The sequence below is a fragment of the Octopus bimaculoides genome, chromosome 1, assembly GCF_001194135.2.
Source record: "Octopus bimaculoides isolate UCB-OBI-ISO-001 chromosome 1, ASM119413v2, whole genome shotgun sequence".
NCBI classification, from domain to species: domain Eukaryota; kingdom Metazoa; phylum Mollusca; class Cephalopoda; order Octopoda; family Octopodidae; genus Octopus; species Octopus bimaculoides.
In genome coordinates this window covers 94486753-94504676 of record NC_068981.1, presented here as the reverse complement: position 1 = coordinate 94504676, position 17924 = coordinate 94486753, and the positions used below count along the sequence as shown (strand labels likewise).

Here is a 17924-nt window from a genome sequence, read left to right as displayed (position 1 = left end):
AGGAGGGGAGGAGGAGGGGGAGGAGAGGAGTTTTATAATTATATATTCTTCCATAACCCTACAATTGAAATTCCCAGAAGGGCTAAGTAGATAAATCAATCAGCTAATCTCTCCATACAGGAGAAGAGAAGAAAAAGAAAAAAAACTAGGGAAACATAAATGTTGATTCATATATGGATAGTTAGGTCCATATATAAATCCAAGTCAGTTAACTGATAAATATATTTATTGTGTGTGTGTGTGTGTGTGTGTGTGTGTGTGTGTGTGTACATATGGTCAAAAACTCTAAAGTGCCAAGATCAAGGTGTATTACCTTAACCAGAATGTAGACTCTTCTGGTCCATGAATGTGAGCATAGATTCAAATCTCACTTCTGACAGAAAGGTTTTTGATTTTTAATGGCAGTGCCCCAGCATGGCCACAGTCTCAGGGCTAAAATGTATAAAAGAATAAAAGAATATATCTATATAGATATACATATATATATATATAAATAATTTTATATATAGTTATGCACCTTGTAGTATGCTGTTTAAAGCCCATTCACAGCATGTCGTTACCTGATGTCAACACCTGCAATGTGCTGATGCACAATGGGTCAAAATGATCGTAGTGGTTCTGAATAAATAGTTTCATGAATTCCATTTTATTTCTTTTATATCACACACACACACACACACATACACACACACACACACACCAACCACATGGTTCCGGGTTCAATCCCACTGCATGGCACCTTGGGCAAGTGTCTTCTGCTATAGCCTTGGGCCGACCAAAGCCTTGTGAGTAGATTTGGTAGACGGAAACTGAAAGAAGCCCGTCGTATTTATGTATACGTATATATATATATATGTGTGTGTGTGTGTTTGTCCCCCCAACATCGCTTGACAACCGATGATGCTGTGTTTACGTCCCCGTAACATTAGCGGTTCGGCAAAAGAGACCAATAAAATAAGTACTAGGCTTACAAAGAATAAGTCTTGGGGTCGATTTGCTTGACTAAAGGAGGTGCTCCAGCATGGCCGCAGTCAAATGACTGAAACATGTAATAGATAGATAAATAGATAGAGAGAGAGAGAGTGAGAGGGAGAGAGAGAGAGAGAGATTTATTATATACATATTATATATGTGTATGTATATCTGCTAAATATTATAAAATCCTACTTTGATTTATAGATTCTAAGTTTAACTGGTTACATTGGTCTGAAAGAAATTGCCTGCAACGCAACATTGCTGAACTCTTACATCATATTTCCACAAAATACCAACATCTCTGCAGTGTCAGCAGCCATTTGTGCCATCAATAGTTCCATGATACCAAATATAACTGAAACAGTTCAGCAACATCTCAATATGATCAATATTCTAAAAAAGGTAAGTGTTCCTCAATGCTCTAACATCTATTATTAATTAAGGAAAAGTAAAAAAAAAAAAATGAGGATCAGAGGTCCTTCCCAAGCCAAGGCTCATAATGGTGGTTTCCCTGATTCTGTGGGTTATATATTCCCACCTGGTCAAGATGCCAGTCCATTTCAGGGCTATTCATTTTTGCCAGCCAAGTAGACTGGAGCAACATGAAATGAAGTGTCTTGCTCAAGAAAACAATGCATAGCCTGGTCCAGAAATCAAAACCACAAGCTCCGGAGATGTATGGAACAGTATATGTACTTCATTTATAACCCATCCAAGCAAGCTAAGCAGGAGATTGATAATATTCGTCTAGGGTATAATCATGCAGACTCCTCACAACCAAATCTCACAACCAAATCTCCCAACCTCCTAATCTCCAAGTGCTTCACTCATTGCTACACTGTAGCTGTGCAGATGACATGACAAATATTCCTTTCTACTAAAGGCACAAGGCCTAAAATTTTGGCGGAAGTGTTTAGTCAATTAAATCAAACATAGTGCTCAATTGGTACATATTTTATTGATTCCAAAAGGATGAAAAGCTGAGTCGACCTCAGCAGAATTTGAACTAAGAATGTAAAGACAGACGACATGCTGCTAAGCATTTTGCCCACCATGTTAGTAATTCTGCCAGCTCGCTATCTTACAGATGACAAATATGGCTGACTAAAAGTAGTCAGTCACCACCACTAACTAAAATCTATGTATCCACTACACCAAATGACTGAAACAAGTAAAAGAGTAAAAGAGTAGATATATATATATATATATATATATATATATATATATATATATATATATATATATATATATATATATATAAATTTATTTATGAGGGTAGAAATTGATATTAATCAATTTGAACCAGTGGTCTAGCATATTAAAAAAATCCAAAGTCCACTTTTGCTGGTCATCCCTCTTATTTTTGTATATATATATATATGTATGTATGTATGTATGTATATATATAAACACATGAACGTATATTAACGTATAGAAACACACACAAGCACAGGCACACACATAAACACACGCATGCACACACACACACACATACACATAATGTGTCATTACTTCAGACATTTTTAAAAAGTAACTAATATTTTGTTAAAATTATCCCAGAAACTAACTCTAATGTTATCTTTTTTTTCTTTCCTTTATAGGTTTCCCTTTTAATGAAGCCTTATGGTTGGTCTGAAGGTCTTTTTGATCTTGTAACTATGATGGACACATTTTTAAGTACCCCTACTGCCAAATCCTTTTTGAAAGATTTTAAAGGCTTGGGAAATCTTGCAGAAGTTATAAAGAAGTTACCTGAATGGCTTTCGCACCTGCGAAAATTCGATGATGTTGATTTTGAAAGGTTGAATTCGTTTTTGAACTTTTTTTTACCCTCATATTTATAGTTTTGCTTCCATTTTTTTTTTTCATGCATGACATAACTTAATCAGAATTTTACTCATAAATTAAGGAAAGAATGTCAAATCTTTTGAATCATTGAGATTTTAGTCACATATATATGCACAAAAAAAATACTCTAGATATATATACATCTGTATTGACTTCCTCTTTGTTGATGCCATTCCCTATATAGGCACAAATGTAATTTTTTCCCAAATAAATTACACTTTATATTCAAGGCTCCAATGAAGCTATAAGGTTTTATTCAGGCACTGAACTATGAATTAGCTGCATCTTATAGCAGAAACAGTTGTAAGCTAATGAAGTTTATAACATGATCATTTGTTCCCTTGTCATCTCTCTTTCTTATTACCACTCTATACTCAGCTACTACCTCATTCTGAAACATATGTATATTGAGTTCTACACCAGGTTATTAGTCTCATAATGCCTAAATGAAATATTAAAACACTATATATATGGGAGTGTGTATATATATATATATATATATATATATATATATATATATATATATATATTGGGTATAAGAGGCATCAGATGTTATGTGCAAGAGAGAAGACTGCAGTGGCTTGGTCATATGATGTGTTTGGATGAGAATAACTGCTTGAAAAAAGGGCTGATCTTTAATTGTAGAGGGGACCTGTAGAAAGTGTAGACCCCGGAAGACATGAGATAAAGTGGTGAGAAAGGATCTTTAGACACTGGACCTCACTAAGGAAATGATAATAGACTAGGTATTGTGGTGATTTGTTGTACTTGAGAAGACACATCAAATTAAGTAAAATCTTTGCAAGTGCAAATGTTACATAAAGTGCACTTGGGATGGTGCTGCACAAATGTACCCATGCCAGCGACACATAGAAAGCACCTAGCATACTCTATAAAGTGACTGGCATTAGGAAGGGCATACAGCCATAGAAACCATGCCATAACAGATATTGGAGTCTGTACAGCTTCCTGATTGGCCAGCTCATAACAAACTGCCCAACCCATGCCACCATGGAAAACGGATGTCAAACAATGATGATGATGATGATATATATATATGAGCATAAGCATGAATATATATATATGCACATGTACATGCATTCATGATTGTTCCATGCTATCACTAATTTGGCTTTAATATCTTCATTAAAGTAATTATTGACTTTCCTTGAAATATAACTTGTATTATTGTAACTCTAATATGCACCATTTTAAATAGCTTATTGTTTCATTCCTCTGCTTATAGAAATGAAGAATTGCTCAATATGATGGAGCCATTTTTACTATCCACTGCATCCAATGAAACACTTAAATCATGGGAACTTTTCAAAAGCGGTCTGAATTTAATTGAAAAATTATTTGATATCATCAGTCCTGATATGCAGTACAATTTAGGTAAGTAATTATGTTGTATTTCTTATTACAAATATTTTTTATATAGTCTCGAAATTATGTCGCCTAAGTCCTACAAGTTTTGAAATGATTAATGTTTACACCTGTGTGTTTTAAGTCACTTATTATATAAAGCATAAATTTTCTCAATAAAGGCTGTTAGAAATTATTATTTGATATTTTTATAGTATCTATTTAATATTTTTGTGTATTAATATGATATTTTCAGAATATTTAAGAAAGAATACTACTTCATAATTGCAAGAACTATAATATTGTTTTTCTGTCTTTTTAGAGTCAATTAAAATCAGCTTGAAGCATCTCTTTGATAATTCAACACACATTGTTAGATCTCTTTTGAATGAACTTAATCTACCAAGTGATGTAGTGGAGGAAATCCTTGACAAAGAAATCGCTGTACCAAGAGTTAGTATCAAATATCAGATTAATGCTTTTCATATGTCTTTTATGAAGGATATTGCAACTACAAAGGATTTGTGAAAAGAAATGATATTGTATTTTTTATCTTTAATGCTTTAATTGTTTCAGTCATAGTATTGTTGTCATGCTGGGGTACCACTTTGAAATACCCCAGCATTTATTCTTTAAACCTTGTACTTATTTTATTGGTTCTTGTGTCAACTGCTAAGATACAAGGACATAAACGAACCAACACCAGTTGTCAAGTGACAGGGGGGAAAAACAACATGAACACAAAATCATACATGCATGTATGTGTGTGTGTGTGTGTGTGTGTGTGTGTGTGTGTGTGTGTGTGTGTGTGTGTGTGTGTGTGTGTGTGTGTGTGTGTGTGTGTGTGTGTGTGTGTGTGTGTGTAACAGGCTTTTTTCAGTTTCTCTCAACAAAATCCACTCATAAGACTTTGGTCAGATCAGGGCTATAGTAGAAGGCTATAGCTCCAAGTTGCCCAAGACTACATGGTTGGGAAGCAAGCTCCTCAACCACTCAACCATGCCTGCACCTTAGGAAACTTTAAAATTTCTGATACAAATATACTGTGTGGTACACACTAAGGTTTCTGCCAATCAGTATTTAGCATGTAACTGTACCTACATGTACAGCTCTATGCAAAGTGGCTTTTTTTCAGAGAGTTGGTAGTGGAAGACTCGCAGTTGCACAAGAATACAGATCTTATCTGTCTACGCTAGAAGTGTTGTCCAACGAAAAACCTTTCCTCAAAGGCCCATACAGCTTAGCATCAGTATCATCACAAGTGTTGCTCTAAATACACAAAAAGCTAGTACAGGTAGCATAAAGCATCTCACCAAACTCTCTAACAGTTCCACCAATCAACTATCCTAGATTGGTACTTTCTGATCAACTCAAAAGGATGAAAGACAAAGCTGAGCTCTGAGATTTGAACTCAGATCATTGAGTGCCAGAAACAAATGCTGCAAGGTATTTTATCTACCTCTATGATAACTCTGCCAATTCACTTTATATGTGCGTTCATATGCTTTGAAAGAGCTGAGTGGAAGAAGCATATAGGAAAGGGTGTAAAACTTTCGAAGAGAGTCACCTTGAGCATGAAAGCATAATGTGCTAGCTTCAGAGGCCTGTCGTCAAGACCTCAATGAGGACATAAAGTGTTGGAGGTGTGTGACTTGTGGTCGTGTACGTCTTTTCAAGGCTGGATGTGTCAACAATCTATAGTCCAATGAAAGATCAACTGTATGCAAACATCCTTCCTCCTTGAATGAGTGACTTACACATGTGTAGTGTGAAAAAGGGCTTTCAAATTGATTTCAGGTCTGAAGACATATATGATAGTTCACAAGGGTCATATCTCAGACAGAAATATGATCAATCCAGTGGCATTACAACTTTCGTCTGTCACCTGTACTTCAAACTATACAGATTTACAATGGGACTGAATAGTCATCTGAAAGGTCATGGATGAAAAGTTGGAAATTCAATTGACCATGAGGAAACAAAAGGAGACAGCAATCATCTGGGAAGATGGAGTAATCACCATGTATTTTGTGTGTGTATATATATCATCATCATCATGATCATCATCATCATTCAGCATTTACCTTCCATCTGGCATGGTTGGGACAGTTTGACAAGAGCCTGCCAGGCAGAAGCCTGCACTAAACTTCTGTGATTGTTTTGTCAGGATTTTTACTGTTGAATGCCCTTCCAAACACCAAACACCCAGAAGAGAGGACTATATATATATATATATATATATATATATACATACACACATCACACACACTCATGCACGCATGCACACACACACACACACACACATATCATCATCATCATCATCATCATCATCGTCGTCGTCATCATCATAACTGGAGGAACTTTTATCAACTGCCAATTAGACATCATTGCAATTTTGACATCTTAAAGTGGGCTTATGACTTCTGGTGCTGTCAAACAGCATTAAAACATATAGTCTAACACTACTATGGAATGTACAAATGTATTTGCAGTTAGAATACAAATAACATACATATGTATCATAAGTACTGATATATAAGATGAAAATTAAAACATCTACAAATTAAATACTAATAAATAAAATGTAAGAAACATACCTCTTAAATTTAAAAAATGTGAAACACTAATGTTATGAAGGAAAAAGAAAAGTTTATATGAGTGATGCTCAATTGCAGATCATATTATGAGAGAGCCACATTGCTGGCACCAAATTCCTTCAACCACTCACCTGAAAAATTCCAAATAATTATTGGACTAGAACTTGTGGAGGAAGATAAGATTTCAAGATCAACACCAGCCAATGAGAGGAAGAGAAATAAAGGGAAAAGAGGAAAAAAAAGGAATTCATTAATAAAACACATAATCTAGCCTTGAGAGTAACATTGTATGTGACCTGGGCTGGCATCTTCTTGTTAATCTCCTTCAATTAAACATGCTCCAAATTTTAACAATATTTGGTAACATAATTGCATGCATGGCAAAATTCCAAACTTATCTTAGATATTGCTTAATCTTTCATGTGTGTGTGTGTTTCCTATTTATTTATGTGTTTACGTTTCTCTTCCCAGTTATTGGACTTCCTGAATCTCCACAATGAAACTGACATTGAAGTATTTCTCTGTGAAAAACCTGGACTTGACAACATTCTTTCAAATCCTACCTTGCTTATCAATTCTTCAAGCTATGGACATCTACGAACTGTGCAGCACATTTTGTGTGCAAATTTCACAAAGGCTCAAATGGAATTCTTGAACAAATATATAGATATATCCTCAAGCAATGTAATATATCACTTCATTTTTGTTATTCAATTAAATGTTTTTTATAAATATAAAATATTCATTATAAATGTTAAAATCCAAATGAAAGTCAATCATTGCTTTATTTTCCCTTTTGCTAAGTGATATTACTTACAGCTGGCTAACTTACTTAGGATAACATCCTACAACTTTCTAATTTAGTAGAGATAAACAGCCAACATCTTAATTAATTGCTAAAACATCTGCTCAATGTTAACTAAGTTGTTAAAAGTATCAGCTTATGGCTCCCTAAACTACTAGACATCAACTTGGCTAATTACTAAAATTATCAACTCACCAAAAGAAGATGAAGCAGTATCATGCAGTGATGCTGCAATGTATCCTCTTTATATAAACAAGTAACTATTGTGACTTGGATCACCAATAAAATAGTCATTGTAGTGAAACAGTGCATTGCTGTAGATACAAAAATCACTGAATAATGACTATTTTTGTTAGCTTGCAGTACTGGATTTTGCCTCCTTCATTCATTAAACACCCATTTTTCCATGCTAGCATGAATTAATTGGGAAGTTATTTGAGGCAGAGCTTTATGACTGGATACCTTTTTCTGTTGCAAATCCTTATCTGCTTTTCAAGTAAGAGATTTTTAATTCCAGAAGTTTTTTAACATACAGAGTGACCAGTCATAAAGTCAACAAGGAATGCCAACATCATCACCATTTCACTCAACTAGTAACCCAGTGTTCAATATTTGTACACATACACACATGGATATACAAGACATTTCTTGCAGTTTTTCTCAATGAAATTCACTCACAAGACAATTTGTCAACAAAGGGATATTGTAAAAGATACATACCTAAAGTGCTGCTCATTGAACAAAACCCAAAACCATGATTGCAAAACAAACTCCTTAACCACAGAGCCATATCTTCCCTTCATATAAAATACTGAAGAGGAAGCGTATTCCATTTATTGAATTCAATAGAGTTAATCCCCCATAGATGGGTATGTTTTATTGGAAAAGAGTAAGCAATTATTAGCCATTCAAAAAAACATAAAGGCTGTTAATTTCTCTTAAACATTTATTATTTGGTGTCAAAATTTTCATCACATCAACTGCAACTTGGTCACTGACAAGATTCTGCTACATCTTGCCAATGACCTGGTCACAGTTGGTACAACAAAAGTCTTTATGTGTTCTTGAATGGCTAAAATGTGTCTTCCATACTGTAATTGTTTTAATTGCAACATTAAACAATGCTGTTTATCATATGTGTATATGAAATACTTACTGGTTGATTCACGATGCTGATTAAAAGAAACCATTGCTGAATCAATCAAGTCTGAAATAATGAAAGATCAAGGTTATACTAACAAACCATTCTATAAGTAGAAATGAAAAGAATAAAGTCAATGTATAATACATATTTCATAAATGTCTCTTTCATTCTTAGGTCAATCAGAAAATTGTGCACCATGCCATTTCTGAATTTCAAGATGATATAAAGAACATTATAGCAACATTCAAGAATCTACCACCAGAGGTAGGGAAATTCATAAATGCTGCAGCTTATGCTGAAATTGGTCAAATTATGACACTTTTGATGACCTTTAATGAGACGTAAGTTATCTAAACCATTTAATCTTTATGTAATTTACCTATATATGTTTGTATATGTGAGCATGTATGTGCATATATATATACAGGGTGTCCCAAAATGTACTCACACTTTAAATAACAATTAATTCAATGTTTATTGACTTAGAAACAAGATCAATGGTTCAAATTTACAAATACATGGTCAAAAGATGCACTCACTCTTTAAATGACAATAAATGCATCATTTATTGACAATGATTAATGGTTAAACTCAAAGTGGATAAATGCATTTTTATAAATGTTCAAGCTGACGACCACCACTCTCCAAACACAACTAAAACTATGGACCAATGGATTCAAAAACATTATGAATCATTTTATTCGGAACTGTGAGACATTGTCTTTCCTCTCTCAGCTCATCAAATGTTGCTGGTTTTGAGCAGTAAAACCTATCTTTGAGATATCCCCATAAAAAGAAGTTCATTGGAGTGAGCTCTGGTGAACATGGAGGGAATTCAACACTACTTCTTTGCCCAGTCCATCTATTTGGAAAAGTTGCTTTGAGATAGGTCCTTACATCACGTTGGTAGTGGAAGGTGCTCTATCTTGCTGAAAATCTCTTTGTCAACAAATAGCTCTTTGACACATGGAATGACAGTTTCTGGAAGCTAGTTTAGGTAAGCATCCCCAGTGACAGTTTGGTCCAGAAAGAATGGCCCTAGGATATCCAATACTGATATCCCACACCACACTGTAACACCTGGTAAGTTCAAATGGTGTTCCATAATAACATGCAGATTTTCAGGAGCCCTGTGGTTGCAATTATGTTGGTTAATTGAGCCATGTAACTTAAAACTGGCTTCATCAATCCAAACAATTTTGGATGTAAATGCTGCATCTTCCTTGCATTTGCCCAGGTACCACTCACAAAATTCAACTCTTTGGTCAGGATGGTTTTCATTTAGAGCGTTGATTAAAATTGGAGTGTAACATTTCCAACTAACTTGCTTTAAAATGCAATGGGCACTTGATTTTGGGATTCCCATCTTACAAGCCATTTGTTATACAGATTTCTGTGGGGATTGCCAGAGGGTTTCCAGCAATTGTTCTTCCTTTGTGAGGCCAGTTGATAACCGTGGTCTTCCTGAATGCTCCTTATGGACATTATGTATAGTTCCATCTGATTCAAATTTACCTAATATTCGAGCAATGGTGCATTGCATTGGCGGATCTTTGTGAAATTGTCCTCTAAATTGTCTTTGCCCTTCCATAATATTTTCATGCTTCCAATAGCACTTTATGATAAATTTTCTTTCTTCAAAACTTAGTCATACTTCTGCCATTATTAGGGCGAATTGATCTAAAAAGAATTGAAAAATTCAGTGAGTTATGGGGAGTCGAAATATGAGCACATTTTTGGGGGACACCCTGTATATATGGCACTCTGTTGGTTAAGACAATGAGGGTTCCAGTTGATCCAATCATTGGAACAGCCTGCTTGTAAAATTAACATGCAAGTGACTGAGCATTTCACAGACACGAGCACCCTTAATGTAGTTCTCTGGGAGATTCAGATTGACACAGAATGTGACAAGGCTGGTCCTTTGAATTACAGGTACAACACATTTTTGCTAGTTGAGTGAACTGGAGAAACATGAAATAAGGTTGATTAATCATTAATCAATGTGCCTTCACTTATATATATATCATCAGTAAATCTTAAATCTAAAAGAGAAGCACACTCAAAGTTATAGAGCAGTAGAGTATTTAGAAAAAGGCAACTATGGCCATCAAACCCTAATGGCCAATAACTATTAGGGTCATTCAGTTAAAAATTCTTCAAGGTGGTGCCCCAGCATCACTGCAGTCTAATGACTGAAACAAGTAAAAGATAAAAGTTAAACTATAAGGTGCAGGAGTGGCTGTGTGGTAAGTAGCTTGCTTACCAACCACATGGTTCCGGGTTCAGTCTTCTACTATAGCCTTGAGCCGACTAAAGCCTTGTGAGTGGATTTGGTAGATGGAAACTGAAAGAAGCCCGTCGTATATATGTATATATATATATGTATGTGTGTATATGTTGTGTATCTGTGTTTGTCCCCCCAACATTGCTTGACAACCGATGCTGGTGTGTTTAGGTCCCCGTAACTTAGCAGTTCAGCAAAAAGAGACCAATAGAATAAGTACTAGGCCTACAAAGAATAAGTCCTGGGCTCGATTTGATTCGACTAAAGGCGGTGCTCCAGCATGGCTACAGTCAAATGACTGAAACAAGTAAAAGAGCAAAAAGAGTAATGACACTAATCATGTTATCCTCCTACATGGAGGTGAAATTCAAATCTCATGCCAAAATAAGATTTTGTGCTTATTGTATAAAAAAAAGAAAAGAAACAAATCAAAGCATAACGGTCCCTACACATTGATTTGAAGATAAATGCAGCCATGGACATTACAGCTACATTAGGTTCCAGCACTTTGGGGAATTTTCCATTTGTGTTGTGCAATATCAGAATGCAAAACTATCAGACTTTGGAAATTTTTCAGATTTTGGGTAAAGGGTTTTCAACTATATTAGTAGTAAACTAGAAACCATTAAATTGATATTTATGTATTCCTTTCAATAACTGAGTTAGTTTCCAAGAAAGCAATAATAATATTCAGTAATTTACTTTATTGCTTAAATTTTCTTTTATTTTTAGCTCCATTGATGACAATGTGGATCATATCAGTGAATATGTTGTTGAGCAATCAAGAAAATATTTTGACAATGATGATGAAATCCTACATTCTGCAAAGAATATATTACAGTTTGTTGATATAATCTTGAAATATTTGAAAGGTAATATTGGTTTCTTTCTGGAATTATATATTCATCTGTTATTGTAGCATATATAAAGAAATTAATGAGTTCATCATCATCATCATCATCATCATCATCATCATCATCATCATCATCATCATCACCTCCACTTTTCCATGCTTGCATGATGGGGGCTAATAAGTTTAAATATTTCTTCTATCTAGTTTTCATTTGGTACTCATTATAAGCATAGTGTATCTATCATTTGAATGCACAGAAAATATTTTACAAAGCTATATTCATTTTAACCATACTGTAATATTTAACATAATTATTACTATGGATCAATGTTATTCAGTAACCAATGGTTTAACAGCATAAACAGCAAAGAGCATTAAATTTCACCTTGTTCAACAGAATAGAATTTTCCTTGTCAATAACAAATCCCTTCTTTAAATAGCCAAAGATTTCAGCAAAGCTTCATAATCATTAATGATATTAAAGAAGTGATTTTAAATTCTCAATCGCAGAATAATGCTAATAATATAGCCTGAACAAATTAATTTCAAATTTTTACACAAAGCCAACAATTCCAGGGGAAAGTCAATTACATTGACCCCAGTGCTGAACTGGTACTTATTTTATCAACCCCCAAAAGGATGAAAGACAAAGTTGACCTCAGCAGAATTTTAACTCAGAACATGAAAATTTTGCTTGGCATGCTAATGATTCTGCCAGCTTACCGCCTTACTATTATTAATAATATTGACATTTGTATTGTAAGGTACACTAGGAACTCACTTCTATTCTTTTAAAACTCCTGACTGAAAAAGAGGTGCCAATGACTACTGTAAAGTAATTGAAGTTCTCAGAGATGCTCTAAAATATATTCAACTCTTCAGACATAGGTTCAAATAACAATAATGAGCTGGTAATCTTTCACTATATGATTGTCCACAATTTATGAAAACTTAATACAAACATTTAAAGAATTTAATCTACAAATTACCATCAGAACCAATCTTAGCATTGTTAATGTTTAATATAGCATGCTAAATTTAATCACTAATAAGTTCCATCTCTACAGAAAATCAAAGGTTACATATCAGTTGCATGTCAAGCATAGCTAAGATGTAATGTTAACCACAATGACAGTACACAGGCAGAAAATGCTCTTGCTCTAGGCAAACAGGGATTGCATACTCTGTAATTGTGAATAGGCCATCTAGGGCCTTTCAAGAGCATCAGCAACCAATGGTTTAATGTTCAATTAACATGGTGTACCTTTTGTGACAACAGAATAGGAAAGATTTCTTGTTGATGGATACTACAGGCACTTGTACAATATATGTCATTTCTTGTGGAGACAGAGCTAGTATTTACAAATTTCAGGTAATGATAATCCCTGCCAAAGATGCTATATGATGTTGGAGAAGTTGTTTGTTTTTCATCCCAGTGTCTCCTAAAGAAGGGAGGTGGACTTTTCCTTGTTTATATGCATGGAGGTGTGCATGTGTTGTGTAAATCTTCCTTTAAATTCATATACATGTGTTTCATCTTGTGATACCATCAGATGGCTCTATAGACTACAGCCTTTGAAAAACAGGATCTTCCTAGCAGACAGTATTTCAGAAGTTACAGTTTTCTTGTTGATGAATGCAATGTTGAAAGCAATATTATCTAAGCCTGAGTGGCAGACCTTAACATTATGGACATTAAAAAGTTCATGACACTTATAGGTTTTTAGGAAATACTAAGCTTCTAGCTACATTAATAAATAAGTTTAGATAGTATGGTGGGTTGAACTAGATCACCTTCTCAGGATTGGCGTGAGAATAGGTGTTAGATATGCAGCTAAAGGAGACACACAAAATGTACCTGTTGAAAACTTTCTTTGACTTATGTTCAGACTAATGTATTTGTGGAAAATGCTTATCTACTTATCAAAAGAAGATCCTACCTATGCAGGTCTTAAGATTAAGACCTAGTTTTTCAATATAAAGCTGCTCGTTAACATGAATTGACTGTTGTGAGACTAAATTCCTAATACTATATAAATGATATACCCACACTATACTCTAAAATGCATGAAAAATTATTTGACTTAATGTATGTATTTAAGTGACAGATTAATTGATACATTATATCAATCCAAATTATCTCGCAATACATGCTTTTAGTAAACATGTTATGTTTCAAGTTCTAGGCACTTTAATTAGGGGACATTTTTGTTTAAAAAACACACACTTCAAATGTTTGCTATCACCACTGTTCAAGTTAACCTTATCGTAATGTCCAACATAACCTTTCTTTGCACTCTTTCAAGTACACCATTGATATATAGCCACATTCATAAACATTTATATATGTATTTATGTGAAATATAGAATTGATATGAAACAAATTTTAAACAAATATATGAAATACATTTATTGAATGTTCTGTACTGATTATTTAAAATATAATCTATTTTTACTAATGCTCTTTTCTTTTTCCTCAGGTTTGCCAAGTCTTCTCGAAAAGACTGATATGTTTGGCGAAGTATTTGAAAAACTAGATCCCTATGACCCAGATCTCTCTAAAAAGATTCTTCATGCTTTGATGAATGTAGAAAACATGGATGTAAGTAGTAGTAAATAAATGCAGTATAGTATATTCTGAAGAATTTCATTTGTTAAATCTTGTAGTATGCTTGAAGTATTCTTAAATATGAATACATGAGCATTAGGGATGTCCTTGTGTTTTAAACACAGGATCAGATTACACTTCCATTCTTCCATTTATCTTCTCTGCCCAGTATTTCTGGAAGCATCATAGGGATAAAGTCCTCAGGCACCTCCTTCATTAGGTCCTGTTGAAAACAATAGTCATAACACTTTCTGGCTGGATTCCCAAATGTGACTAACTGAGACTATGGATATTATCAAGCTGTTTCATTCTTGTTCTACTCCTGGATCTCCTGCAGACTGGCTCAATTTGAAGAATTCATCTTGCAATTCTTTCCTGTATTTCTAATCATGTATCCATAGTACTGGAACTGTGACCTCTTGATGTAGAGAAGCAGTGGCTTCACTTGGAGAGAACCCCTGATCTCAGAGCTATGCACTCTGTCAAGTAACATCATCCCCGCATAAGTTCTCTTAGCACTTTAGTTATTATTTTATTCTTTTATTCTTTTACTCATTTCAGTCATTTGACTGCGGCCATGCTGGGGTACTGCCTTGAAGGATTTTAGTCAAACAGACTGACCCCAAATTTTTAAGTCTAGTACTTATTCTATTGGTCACTTTTACCAAATTGCTGTTAAGGGGATGTAAACACACTAACACTGGTTATCAAGCAATGGTGCGAGTACAAACACAGACACAAAGACACACACACATAGATATATACATATATATATATCATAGGCTTCCTTCAGTTTCCATCTACCAAATCCACTCACAAGGCTTTGGCCAGTCCAAAACTATAGTAGAAGCCACTTGCCCAAAGTGTTATGTAGTGGGGCTGACCCTGGAACCATGTGGTTGGGAAGCAAGCCTCTCTCCACACAGCCACGTCTAACAAAAGTTATTGAAGTTAAATATTTTAACATGAATGAAAAAGAATACATTACAGAGATGTACTTGGATGACAAGTTATTTAATCAGAAAATGTGTGTTGAAATTAAAATGATTGCAGTGTTGAAGACATATATCAACCATTCAGAAACACACAAAGATAGCTAACTTCACTTGAACATTTATCATTTGCAATATGGTGTCAAAATCTTCATCACTTGGAACTGCAACTTGATCATTGACAACATTACACTGCATCATATCTACCAGGAAGTCGAATGTTCTTGCTTGATTATAATTTTTCTGCTTCTTCTACTAAAAATTCATTTAAAACAAAATCCTACTGCATGGATTTAGGTCGTCGTCATCATTATCATCATTATCATCATAATTTAATGTCCATGTTTCACACTATCATGGGTTGGGTGGTTTGGTAGAAACTGATGAGTTCACGGACTACTTTAAGCTCCAATGTCAGCTTTTGGCATGGATTTTACAGCCAGATGCCCTTCCTAATGTCAACTACTTTACTGTGTGGACTGAATGCATTCTCCATGCTACCTGCACAATTGAGATTGCCATGCAGTTTGGTAGTTTGCAGAGAACCATGAGCCCTAGGGTAGGTGGTGGTGGGGGGGGGGGGGGGGTCAAGTCTCCATGCTAGGGGATAAGAGGATTATTATGAGAGATATTTGTTTTGTTTATGTAAATCAAAATATAATTTTTTTTATAACATTTTTTTTTTTTTGGGGTGTTTCAGAAGTTGAAAGAAGTATCTTCAATGTTTGGTAAAGTGTTTCACAAACTCCAGAAGCGTGATGTAAAACAAGTTGATAATGGAATAGAAAAAGAATTAGCCATGAATCTGAAGTCTATATTTAAAAGCATCGAGGAAATGCAGAAATATAAACTAGAGACTTGGTTTCACCTTTTCTCAAAGATTCAAGATCCAAAGTTACTAAAGCTGATCGAAGAAAGCGGCATCCTATCAAGGTAAGCACACAGATTTTCTGAGTTGTAAAAAAGATTCAGATTTATTATTGGCTTGTCACTGGACCAATTTCTTAACATGAAGGATATCATTAATTGAATCAACTTGCAATTATTACTGGTACTTTATTTTTTCCAGTGACCAGTGCCATGTAAATGGCACCCATGCATCGTAGCCATGGTCATTGTCGGTGTCATGTAAATAGCATCTATGAATCGTAGTCATGATCATTGCCAGAGCCATGTAAATGGCACCTGCAAATTGTAGTCATGGTTGTTGCTGATACCATGTAAATGGCACCCATGAATTGTAGTCATGGCCATTGCTAGTGCCATGTAAATGGCACCCATGGCGGCGACAGAGGAGGAGGAGGAGGAGGAGGAGGAGGCATTTTCTAAATCAATCCTCAAATGGTAACAGACCATCGGTCATGTTACAAACATATTAATGGTATTAAGAAATTTTCTCTTGAAATGTCTATTTATTTTTCCAGAATTGTCCAATTTTTGATTGAAAAATAGAACATGTTTGTAAATGTAGATGATTGGAGCCTCTAATAGACAAGTCAATGTGGTACTGGACAATCAGAAAATAGGTTGATATTTCATATAATAGAGCCATATTATAACTGACAATTTTCAACAGCATACTTAACAGCAATAGATTACAGCTATAAGAATACTAAAATTGGTATTTGTTGTACTGAGTCCAACAAGAACATAACTCAAGGAAATAACTTAACACAAAATGTATCAAGTTATACCTTTCTCAGGAAATTTTGGTAGCTGAATGAATAAATGAAATGTAAATGAATAGTAGTACATCTGTGAGGTAAAAAATCTGAGAAATTATAAAAATGATCACTGATGTTTTACTGTACTTCTAACAGATTAAAAACATGAAACAATTTCATATACTTTAGATCATTGCAACATGGTAAATTCACATCAGCTAAAATATTCCAAGACCATTAAGCTGATCCTGCTGCACAAACACACTTTTTAGTTAATAATTGTGGTTTTATGTTCACATTCTCAAGTAATTTTCATTGAACAGATCTAACTTATTTCAAGACAAATATATATTTTATAAAAAAAATAATAAACAGCATTTCAATTTGATATTGTTATAAATTAATAAATTACTAGAAAATGGTAATATTAAATATTATATGAGATTAGTTAATTCAGTAATTACCAAGAAACTATGTAATAAAATATATTTAGGATATCAATTTTTCATCTTTATCATTGTGTAGTTTGGCAGTTCAAATGGAATCTGATCCTCTCTGGAAATACTTGGGACCTCCTATGAAACTCATTCAAATGAGTATAAAGAAAGTGAATGAAATTGTTTCTGAGCTTGAAGGTTAGTTAAACTATTATTATTATTATTATCTTTTTTTTTTTTTTGCTTTCAATATTTACTCTTGTATACATTTTATGCTTTTAATTGGTGCAACTGAGTTGTGTCAGAATTATTATACTATTTCCCACTGGTTTTTTTTTTTGTGTGTGTG

The 17924-nt window shown here is 34.3% G+C and overlaps 1 protein-coding gene across 1 annotated transcript in view; it reads left to right on the top strand.

The window, feature by feature from the left end:
• LOC106873158 (uncharacterized) overlaps positions 1-17924 on the top strand; it is a 121184-nt gene that overhangs the window by 56572 nt on the left and 46688 nt on the right. Inside the window, exons 6-15 of the mRNA XM_052966834.1 lie at positions 1180-1377; positions 2577-2776; positions 4070-4218; positions 4511-4641; positions 7257-7469; positions 8909-9075; positions 11754-11893; positions 14355-14476; positions 16175-16407; positions 17664-17773. Of these exons, the coding sequence (XP_052822794.1) occupies positions 1180-1377; positions 2577-2776; positions 4070-4218; positions 4511-4641; positions 7257-7469; positions 8909-9075; positions 11754-11893; positions 14355-14476; positions 16175-16407; positions 17664-17773 (1663 nt within the window). The remainder of the gene's footprint in view (positions 1-1179; positions 1378-2576; positions 2777-4069; positions 4219-4510; positions 4642-7256; positions 7470-8908; positions 9076-11753; positions 11894-14354; positions 14477-16174; positions 16408-17663; positions 17774-17924) is intronic.